This window comes from Gavialis gangeticus, unplaced genomic scaffold (assembly GCF_001723915.1).
Source record: "Gavialis gangeticus isolate Ggan-Ray unplaced genomic scaffold, GavGan_comp1, whole genome shotgun sequence".
Classification (NCBI taxonomy): Eukaryota; Metazoa; Chordata; order Crocodylia; family Gavialidae; genus Gavialis; species Gavialis gangeticus.
This window is the reverse complement of record NW_017728993.1, coordinates 20,918,474-20,929,980: the sequence shown is the minus strand read 5'-3', so window position 1 is coordinate 20,929,980 and position 11,507 is coordinate 20,918,474. Positions and strand designations below refer to the sequence as shown.

The 11,507-nt window shown below is 46.2% G+C and overlaps 1 protein-coding gene across 1 annotated transcript in view; it reads right to left on the bottom strand.

Moving 5' to 3' along the window:
* The window catches only part of AGBL4 (ATP/GTP binding protein like 4), a 1,816,099-nt gene that overhangs the window by 226,130 nt on the left and 1,578,462 nt on the right, over positions 1–11,507 (bottom strand). The window contains exon 11 of the mRNA XM_019528308.1: positions 10,958–11,069. Coding sequence (XP_019383853.1) covers positions 10,958–11,069 — 112 coding nt within the window. The remainder of the gene's footprint in view (positions 1–10,957; positions 11,070–11,507) is intronic.

The window sequence follows — 11,507 nt, the reverse complement described above, 5'->3', positions numbered from 1 at the left end:
TTAAGCTATTTTGGGAGCTGTATGTCTGAAAGCTCAGATTTTCAGGCTTTGTGGAAAAAAAAATATCAGGAAGCAGCTTTGTTTCATTAAATTGCTCATAGGGGAGTTTTCAAATGAGAAGATGAAGATCCTGACAACTCCTGGTCATTACCACTGGGTATAAGTTTCTTCACTGCCTGCATTATCTTGCCTGCTACTAATCAGCTGTTGTGTCCTGCTTCCCCAGGATACTCGTGCTCTGCCCTGTGCCTACAGACCCAAGATCTAAATGATGCAGTAACACAAGGACAGACTGGCAGGGAGTTGTCTGGGTTTTGCTTCTGATCCTACAGGATGCTGTGTGAACTCCAGCATGGAGAGGAGCAAGGAAACCCAGGCAAGAAATCAAGAGAGTCTGGTCTGCATCTACGTGTGGTCACATCGATAAGGCAATAGCGACTAGCTCATGAGAATGATTCTTGCTCTTTATAGACAAAGAATTCCCAAGGAAGCTATGGGCTGCATTGGCCCCAGCCAGACCAGGGGCACACACAGGAGTGCTGCTTTTGCACTGTACTAATACAGTCTTGGGGTAGCATCCTGCCTGCACCCAGGTACAAACTGGGCTTGGATTCAACATGTGTTAAACACTTTGGGAACCCCCATGATCAAGCACTGCTGGCAAAATCCTGCCTGCCCCAAAGTCAGCAAAGCAACAGCAAAACTCCCATTGACTTCAAAGGGGCCAGGTTTTCAGCTTCTACATGAACATGCACAAATGTACTACATTCATCCCTAGTGATAACTCTATTTACTTCTAAAGAATATGAATAGGAATATTCCACTGCTGTTCATTGAAACTCATGGGTGACTGGTACCACCTTAGTCAGGGGGGGCACATGCCCCCTCAGCGACCAGTCAGTGACCGGGGTGGGAGGGTCCCCCATGGCCAATCTCACCAACTGGGGGAGGCCCACGGCCGATCTCACCTGTTGGGAAGTGGCTGCAGCACTTCATCTGGCACTCCCACTCCATAGCCAGTGCTCATAGGGAGACCTGTCCCCCCTGCCCATTGCCTAAGTGGAGAGCACAGCCTGTCAGGGGGTGCACCAGCACTCTCAGGAGGTGCACATGCACCCCTGTGCACCCCCTACGTGTTGCCACTGTTGAAACTGGTTAAAAAATTATCATTATTTTTCTCACCAGCAATTCTGAGAAAAATAAGAATTTCTTAAATTATTTCAGGTATCCATGTTGCAGCCATATTGGTCTCTAGGAAAAAGCAATTGGGGCTTGTGGACAGAGGTGATATCTTTTATTAGACGAACAAGATTTTTGCAAAAAAAATAAAAGTAAAAAAAAAAAAATAAAACCTATTTCATGCAGGATTTTGTTGTTGTTGTTGGAAAAAACAATCAGTAAAAATGCTCAGGTCCAACAAATGGGGTTTGTCTTAAAAACTGATTCATCATATAGCTTTTTTCACATTCAAAATATATGTTTGTTTTCAATTTTCAATCAAAACCAAACAAACAAACAACCACCGCCACCCCCCACCTATTTTTACGAGGATGACATTTCTGGAGAAATTAAAGTAGCATTTACTCTGTCTGAAAATGCATTGTGAAAAACAGCTGTTGGCTCTATATCGTTCATTGAATGGAATATTTCTTTACAGGGGGAATACTTAGCCTGAACCACAGAAACAACCTCACTGTACCCTTCACTAATTCACTGGCCCTAGGTAGCAAGAGGCCACCAACCAGACCGAAGCTCCAATGGAGTCTGCCTATTTGGATCTTCCATATTAATGTGGGCCTTAAGGCCCATCCAGCGAATAGCCCTTTTGTGGGGCTAAAGGGTGAAAGATGCAACTAATTTCTTGGGACAACAAAAGCAAAAACAGGATAGGAGTGATGTGGGGGGTCAAAGGATCAAAATGTGAAAATAAGTTCTCCGGAGTGGGACACCAAGCAGAGCCCCCCAAACTGTACCCATTGATCCTCAAAGGCATCCAAGGAGCTGGTGGATGCCCAATGGAGCCCGAGATGCTTGTCCAGCACCTGAAGTGCCAGCCTGGGACTCAAGAAACAGGTTCAGTTCCCTGCTCCACCACAGGATTTATGAAACCCTTCGGCAACTTGCTTAGCATGTCTGTACTTCAGCTTCCTATAAGCAGCCCCTGTCCTAGCACCTGGGGATGCTGTGAGTCTTTGAAATACCACGTGGATATCTTAATAGTACACCAGGCAAAGGGCAGGGTGGCACAGTGGATGCCAGGGATTGGCCCAACAGCTGAAGAATCCCAGCATGCCATGGTAGTATTTCCCCCCCCACCACCACCACCACTACTCTTTTTCTGGCCCTGGCAGCACCAGAGACCCAGATGGTGGGTGGCTCAGACAGCATTCCACGAATGCCATACGTAGTGGTAATCATCCACAGGCTTGTAATGCCTGTTACAGCTAGCTTGCACCATTGGAAAAGCACACGGCAGCTGCAGTGAGGCCAAGCCTTTGGCCAGCTGCCTGTACATTATCTTTGAATACAAATAGCTCCTTTGTATAAAAAGCGCCCTGGAAGTGACTTTGCTGGGTACCCTGCTCCTGTGTCTTTTCAAACGCAAGTGCAATCTCAAGCAGAAAATGGAGCTTTATGAGCAAAGTGCCCATTTCTCAATGCTTAGAAGGGGGTGAAGCCAAAATCAAATAGCATGGCCCAGCCAGGACACTTCCACTTGCCCTCTCTGAAAACCGGTATCTCTAAGAAGCTCTCACAAGAGCCAGTCAGACCGGGTTGTTGTGTTGTTTAGAGGCTCATTTGACTCAATGGCAATCAGTTAGCAGAGGTCTGTCCGGCTCCTTAACTCTGTAAAGAGTACCGGGGGTGGAAAAGATGAGATCATTATTGAGTTAAAAAGTGCCAAGCTGGTGGTCTCATCTGGACAGTGCATTTATTTGCAGTGCGGGGGCCAAAACAATTGAGAAAAACTTGGGGAACATCTTCTAGGGGACAGAGGAGCTGTCAGCAGAGTTTAAAGTAGTGAGGAAAGTATTGGACTGTCCCATAAATCCTGCTTCAAGGGAAGATCCCTTCCCTCCAACACAGAGGCCAACAAGTGGAGTCCGGTGGGCTTACTGCTCCGGGAATCACCGAGTGAGCAGGAGAAGAAGTGAAGTAAGTGCAGGAGGGAAAGGATCTCTGCTCTTATGCACAGCCGCAAAGGGATTCCCCCCAAAACTGTGAAAAGAGACCAAACCCTGCTACCCGTAAAGGGCAAAGCTTTTGGGGTGATGCATAATGGTAAATATTTTACCACCTCTGTTGGTAGGGTCCTGCAAAGTGCTGATTGAAAAACAGGACTACACTTAGACATCATGTCCTCGGACTGCCATTTATGTTGTTCAGTAGCCAAGGCGTTTCACGGGAAAAGACAGCACCGTTTTGATGGCAAACAGCACCAAAGGAGGTAAACACCCCTATCCTGAGAATACAGATGCACGATTTGCCCAGGTGATGTTAACACACAGACTCTCTCCAGGGCAGCTTGACAAAAATGCAGCGGAACAAAGGGACACCGTCCCCATTATTCCCTGCTCAACAGCTCTTTGGGAAACGCTGCCCAAACAATACATGAACCATCGGAAAAGGCTGCAGAAATGTCAACCTGTAGATATAGCACCACTGGGCCCCAGCATGGCACCGAGGAAGCTTGGGTTGTCCAAGGTGGTGCTTTGATTAGCAGACAGCTAAAACCAAGGACCCCTCCAGCATTCATGCTAAGTTCAGAGTCACTGAGAGTGTACAGAGGTATACAGCAAAAGAAACTGAATAACAGGCCATTAGGTGGGACTTGCCATCGCTTAAGAAAAATGATTCTGGATACCTTCAAGGGAAAACAGCAGCGGTGGGATCACAAAAGGCAGCCTCACAATTTTAGGAGTTTGTCGACCCAGGTGAACGCATATCACAAAAGGGAGGGAGGGAGTTAAGTGATGCAGGAGAACAAGCGACAGCCACAGGAGGCTGAAGTACCTAAGCCCCAAGAGACTGTAAAACCAGGACTAATAGACTTATTATTGCCCGACAACACCGGCACTAACATGTCTGCAGGGAGACCTCCGGGTGCTTGTGGCAGCACAGGAAACCCTTCGAGACGAGCTGAACTTTTCTGGCTGGTAGGTGGTTAATACATGTTGGAAATGTTGATTATTAGCTATTATCATTATATTTGATAGAGGGAAAATGCACTTTTCAAGAGCTCTCTCAAGAGCCAGGTGGACCTGGTTGCTGTGTTGTGCAGAGGCTCCTATTGCACGCTGCGCAGGAGGTCAAACTCACTCGGTGTGAAGCAGCATCCTTGGCTCAGAGTGATTTCTGAACCACTCCCTCCCCCATCGTTTGTTAAAATTCAAACTGGCTTCAGCTGGAGAGCAAATCAGTTTTTAACTGCCATGAAATATTTTCCATTTTGCTGCTATGATACCTAACAGGTAAAGGAGGGTGGGAGGGAGAAATATTGAGCAGAAAACAATTGCTTCCAGTCATTCAAATGCTAGATTAGATAGTACCACTTGCGGGCTCATAGTGTAGCAAGCTTAAGTGTGCAATTTTGATACAAAACCTCTGCAAAGTCTATTATTATACTTTATTTGTCGACCATCCAGTATCGCATTGATGATAATACTAATAACATCATTTGAGGAGATGAGTAGAAATGGAGCCTATAAGACTGACACAATTTGCCGGCCTGACAAAAGGAAAATTTATGTTAGACTCCTGCACGGTACGTGCAGCTCTGAAACTGGCTGTGTTTTCCTTGATGGCAGGTTGTCTGGCAAGGACCGTAGCAATACCAAGTGCAGGAAGGGTGGGAGGCCATCAAAGCAGCATTGCCATTAGGGACAGCTTCACTCTGCAAAATGTAAAACCAGATGTCAAATACAGGTCACTGACTCCTATTTCAGTGACCCATTTATCCACTGAACCACGCAGTTTTTTTCCATGATGAATCTTTAGATTTATAAAGAGGGATACTGGAAAACATAGATCCAGACATCCACCACCAAAGAAGCTGGAAGATGCTGATCAATCATGTGCTCATGAAGGTGGGGGAGGCTGCGTGTGGTTCTGCACAGCCATCTCCGTGTCGGCGTTACTATCTGAACATTGTTCCAGCAGCTTTTTTCTACGTGCTTTGCAAAAGATCCCTCCATATTCAAGGTATGTAAAATGTCAGGGCAATGATCTTTGACAGCATCCTCTTTAGATGGTATTACCTGCAGCCTGCTTGGGGAAAAGGAAGTTTGAATGACAGTCATGATTGCCCCCAAGGGAGCCATGCCAATTGAGTGAATGGCCAAGTCATCCTATGACTGATGTCAGTCTTAAAAGTGGAGAAACTGACTGGACAAAGACACTGCGGGTAGGAGACAATGAGGGTGAGGAGCTTGGGGGGGGAACCAAGAATGGGGCAATGAGCAAGGGGAACTGGGACTGGGGTGAAGAAAAAGGGATGTGCTAGATGATGGTATTAGGACTAGGCTGCAGAGCCAGGGAAAGACATAATTGTGATGGGGACATGCTAGATAGGACAGGACCAGAAGGATGTAGGTGTAGGGGGAGTCAAGACAGCAGAGACTACTAGAACATATGCCCCTCTTGCATCGGGCATGATCTCTGAGTCTGCCCTTCCTGAAACCCACCGGCCAAGTAGGTTGCACCCCTCTCCAGTGCTGCTCCACACAGAGAAGACAACTGCCTCTACCCATAACTCATGAGCCCTGTGTTGGGGATCAACGGTGCTTTGGAGAACTGGGTGCCATCCCTTTCTCTGCCTCCAAGGTCCTATGTGATGCTGAGCAAGTCTCTTAGGTGGTCCCAAAAAGCATATTTATACCATCCCAGAATGCCTCTGTGAAGATGTCCTACTTGCTCACTCTCATTGCACACGTGCAAAATGCCAGGAAAGAGGCAAGGCAGGCAAGGTTCTTTGGATGAGTCTGATATCTTTTATTAGACCAACTTAAATAGTTGGGGGAAAAAAAATAGCAAGCTTTCAGATTTAAAAACCCTTTGTCAGGCTGAGGAAGTCTCTGCAGTTTGGTGTGTGCAATGCAGCTGACTTAGAGAGACCTGAGAGTGTGCCAGTTAGACACCGACCCTAAGAGCAGCATTGGGACAATGATCTGGGCTGGTCTAAGGTGGCTATGGTGCCTCTTTTCTGGAAGGTGGTAGCCTGGCACTGAATAGGTGGGCATGTTTCAGAACAGTCCTGGGTGTGACATGGTGGCACTGCAGACACACCAAGGCTGTGTGTTCCTGATGTGAGATCCCAGGGTCTGGCTCACAGAAGGGCTGTATCCTCATGTCTGGCAGTGTATGCAACCAGAACTGCGCTCTGAACAAATAAGGAGCTAAATGATGCTAAGTACTATGGAAAATTAGATCATAGGCATCTCAAATTGGGCTCCCAAAATGACTGGATACTTTGACCTTAATCTCTTGTGTCTCAGTTCCCTATCTATATAGTGGGCATAATGCCCTCTCATCCCACAGGAGTGTGGAGAAAATAAATTTGTTAGTGTTTGTGAAGCATACACACAGTATATCAATAAGCACCATCAAAAGCCCATGAAGGGATTACTAATTTGGTCTTCAGAGCTGGGCTTGAATAGCACATAGTAAATAAGGCACAAGGGGACACATACTGAAGAACAAGGAGAAAACCAAATACAGAATGGATGCTCATTAAGTGAAAGCCTCCCATTCTGGGCACTTAATAAGGCAGGGGTCCTATTAAAAAAAGAGCATATGCCCCCATATATCCCTGTTTTGAAAGACTGTATCATAATGCAGAAACATGAGAGGGGGCAAATTAATATACAAGGAGGCATCCTGAAATGATGCACTGCATCTTTTGCAAAATGTGGATGTATTCCTTCGGATGCACGCTGGAGTGACAGCTGGAAAGGTGGGATAAGCAGCTATTCCTGACCTCTTCAGCAAGCCTGACCCTATAGCGGGGGTGTGGTGTGGACACCGGTTTACTAGAAGCTGAACAGAGAATACCAAACATCTCATTTCACACAAGCAATTAAAGGGTGAGCTTGCGGTCACTAGGAATTATTTACAAATAGGTGACATGGAGATAAGTGAAAGCCTCTTACCCATTTCCAATTTCCTGAACCATCCCAACTCCCATCAAGATAATTGGTTTAATTGGGGTTTCAAAATGGGTTTTTAAATAAGGCAACATTTTTTTATGAAATGCAGACCAGCAGCTGAGAACCGCAGATGCCCGTGTTTACACATGTACATTAAACTACAGTAAAGCCTCAGATGGCCTTAGGGCCTTAAATGCTGGATTCACTGTAGCTATGGTATTGCATGTGTGTGTCTAATACAACCACTTCACTTGTTCCCATGTCAATCGCCCCTACATACAGTGAATTTATTTTTCAAAGGAAATAGCTTATCTTCCAGGATGCAGAAGAAGAAAAAAAAAATCCTCCTATGCTGCAATATTGAAAAAAAAAAAGCAGTTTTATGATGTTATGGCAGCTAATTTTCCTTAAGTGATTTAAAGAAATGAATATATCTGACAGGGCTGCAGCAAGCTGGTAGAGGAGAGCAACAGGAGGCTGAACTTCCTTGGCTTTCAACAATCCAATCTCTTACGGGCAGCTCTCCAGGACCAGTCCTGGAAGTGGTGCATTTTTCATGCGGGGGACCAGAGTGGGAGAAATCGTGGTAGTTTTCAGATATATTATTTTCGTACTTTCCATTGCATTTCAGTTAAAGCTCTCCAGCTCGGTTTCCATTGCAAGAAGAGAAAGGAGAGCATAACAGTTTTACATGGTTATCCCCAGATGAGTTACATTTGACAAGGATTGGATGAAGACATGGAAGGTATACATGGAGCTCATCTGCATCCCTCTACATGCCCAGTTACCCACTCACCCAAGATTGAGGAACACTTCATTCATATGTTCAAAGTTGAAATTTTGCACGTGGGCGATGCTTAAGACGTGTTTCACAACTGCAGTGGTTCACACACCATTGCTTGACCCTTACCCAAAGTGCCTAACACCACAACAGCAGACAGGCTCACAAACAGGCGCGTTTTCTCCTTCTGAGACAGGCAGGATCTTTTCCCTTTTTCTCCCCAGCCCTTTAGATGTGGCCCAGCCCATGTCCATATTAACTGGCTCAGAAAGACCAGCAATACAACATTTCCTGACAAACAAGAGTAGCCCCATTGAATATCATTAATTGCCTGATAGCTTCAAACTTTTCCTGGAAGTGCTAATTGCGCTCAGTGTACAATACACCCAAGTGAAATTTTGAAGGATTTTGCTGAAAAATACAGTTGTGGAGGGAACTGTGCTAGTTACAGGGATGGGTTGAATCTGACATACAGTTCAGTCCAAAAAGTATGGGAGGAAACCTCAAAATATTTCATCTTGAAGTTGACTTATTTTTTTTTTTTTTTGCAATATGGGGGAAATGGGTCAAATAGCCTTCAAAATAAAATATGTCACTAAGTGAGGAAAATAAATCTTTATACTGTTTCGAAAAGCACCCCTCATCCCCCATATACACAGACACACCTAGAAAAGGTGTGGGATCTCCAGTCCCCAGAAATTTTCAAGAGTAAATTGGACAGACACTTTGGCCAGGGTGGTTTAATCAGGGATGATCCTGTCTTGAGTTGGGGGCTGGACTAGATGAACTGGTTAGGTCCTGTCCAGCTCTATTTTCCTATAATCCTAAAATTTCTATTTCATTTCAGCTTAGCAAGCCTTTTTGCTACCAAACTGAACCAAATCCAACCTCCCCATTACTCAACCAACTCGAAGCTAGAAGCCCCCAAAGACAGTGAAACCTTTCAGGAGACAAGACCCAAGGGCTGCCCTATGAATATTAGCATTTGTTTTAGTGTGGCCTGAGGATTCTTCTCTCCAAATTTTCCTGTTAGGCCTTCTTTGTCCCTGGGAGGTACCTTTCTTTCAGACCAGACAGCTTGCAAGCCCCCAAAGCCTAATAGAAAGAGAGAACTCCCTCTGTCTGGACAACCCCTTCCTTGCAGATTAGTCTCTGTCATTTGGGTTGAGTAGCCTCAAGTCAAGCACCAGGACTCCTTTATGCTAAGTGCTGTATGTCCACAGGATAAATGGAGGGACTCTGTCCCCAAAAGTGCACAATCTAAGGAAATGTTTCTAGGGGTGCAATTTTACTCCTGAGAAATGCCCTTCTTCCAAAAGAAGCATCCTGTATGCCAGTGTATGCAGCTTATGCCCCAAACCACTGCTATCTTGGGGTTGAGCAGTCTGACTAGGGACCATGCAGCTGGGGAAGAAGCTTGCCCTGTAGCTGACTCTGGCTAGGAGTTGCATTCACCTGTTTCATTAGCAGCCCAGCTGTTACCGAGAAGAAAAGCAGAAAAGAATAAAACCTCAGTGCGTGACAAAAATAAGCCCCACCCCAAAGTGGGAAGAACAGCTGTAGGACCAATATCAGGCATCCCATACAAGAAGCAGAAGTTCTTTGGGTAGATACGATATCTTTTATTAGGCCAACAAAACACAGTAAAAGTTTTGTTAAACAGCATTTTACTAACTGGAATACTTTATTAACCAGAATTTAATAGATCTGCATGGGGCAGGGCGGGCTGCCGCTGCGGGCTGGGGCTGGGTGGGGGTGGCTGCGCTCTGGGTGGGCAGCAGTGGTGCTGGGTGCTGGAACTGGCCCGCCTCACTGTCCATCCTGTTCAGCAGTGGGAGACACGTGGTGCCGCACCATGCCACTTTTGAAGCAGTGGCAGCAAGGCACAGAGGCAGGGAGGAGATCCCAGCCCGCAGCTGCAGCCCGCCTTTGCCCCATGCACAGATTAAAGGAAGTAGATCTAAAGAAACTTACCTGCCTGCTGGGCCAGCTGCAATCCTAGCTCCGCAGGGTACAACTCTCAGATAACCAGCACCCCCTTATCCCACTCATGGCAGACAACAAAGCTTTTACTTTAGTTGGAAAAATTGTTCTTGGCAAGCTTTCCAGCACAAACGACTTTCTTCAGGCACAGAGTGCCTGAAGAAGGGTGTTTGTGCTGGAAAGCTTGCCAAGAACAATTTTTGCAACTATTTGGTTGGTCTAATAAAATATCTACCTTGCCTGCCTATGTCCTTAGACCAACACGGCTACAACCACAACCCTAATACAAGAAGCAGTGCCTATGAATTCTCCTCTTCTTTCCCAGTGAGGGCTGATAGTCACTTCATGATTTCAACCCTGCCTCCATCTTTGTTCAGCAGTTTCTCTTAGGTCACATATTCAATAATCCATCTGCACTTGGATGTCAAATATTCACTAAGTGTCTGCTTTCCTTCCACTCCTCCTCCACATTCCCTGCAAGCACCCTCTCCTCTGATCAGCAGAGAATTCACCTTCAAAAATACCCCTTCCTCTCTAACAGGGTGCCTGTATATGTGTGTGCGTGTGCTACGTATGCGCATGTGCTCATGTGTGATAGTTGCAGACATTACTCCCCCCCCCCTCCCCTGTATGCTACACAGCTTTGCCTGTTTAATCCAGAGCTCCAACATCGATGCCATTTGGTAATTCAATTGCAGGGGCCTGCCGTTTCCAATCCAGCGCAGGGTAACATGAGAGCTGCTCAATTGTGTTTGGCCCCTGCTTTCAGTATTATCCCATATTTAATCTGCGCTGAACTTCATTTTACTTGCTCTCTCCACTCTGATGTGCCCAATGACAAATGACATTTCAAATGCTCCCTGATACCACTCAGCGGGGGTGGTGTTTACTTGCTTCCTTTTTTTTTTCCCAGCTGGCCACTGGATCTAGCCACTTTAGAGCAGCCAGCAGCCTGCAGCATCCCAGAGGCAGCGCCTGAACTACGCAAAGGAGAACAGTCTCACAGCTCTGGGAGAGCTGCTGTGTTGGCGTGGGTTTCCGCACTCACCGGATTGTTGTACATCTGAATGATGAGCTGCTTTACTCCATGCAGCGTGGGATGAGCCCAGGGAGACGGATCCACCCAGTGCCGGTTTAAATCAAACCCCATCAGGGAGCACCTGCACAATGGAGAAAACACCAGGCATTAGTTTGATCTGCAGTGTCCAGTGACATCAGATAAAGCATTCAGGGGAAGTCCTGCTGGCTGGGGCATAGGTGACTGGTCATTAAATATGGGCCTAAGAGCTTTGCTAGACATAGTCATAAATATGTGCTTAACAGCTGACTGAATCAGGTCCCCTGTCCTCCCTCCTTCCACCAAACACTCACAAAGCTAGCCAGCGAAGCTCTCCACCTTGTTAAAAAGAACATGCATTCTCTTTTATTGAGCAGATTAGCCCAATAAGACCATTGAGGTTATGTTGTAAATGATACCTCCCAGTTGTTTTCTCTCTCTACCAACTCACAGAATCATAGAAGTGGGGTCGGGAGGGACCTTGTAGATCTTCAAGTCCGACCCCCCGCCTGGGCAGGAGAAAAAACTGGGCTCAAATGAT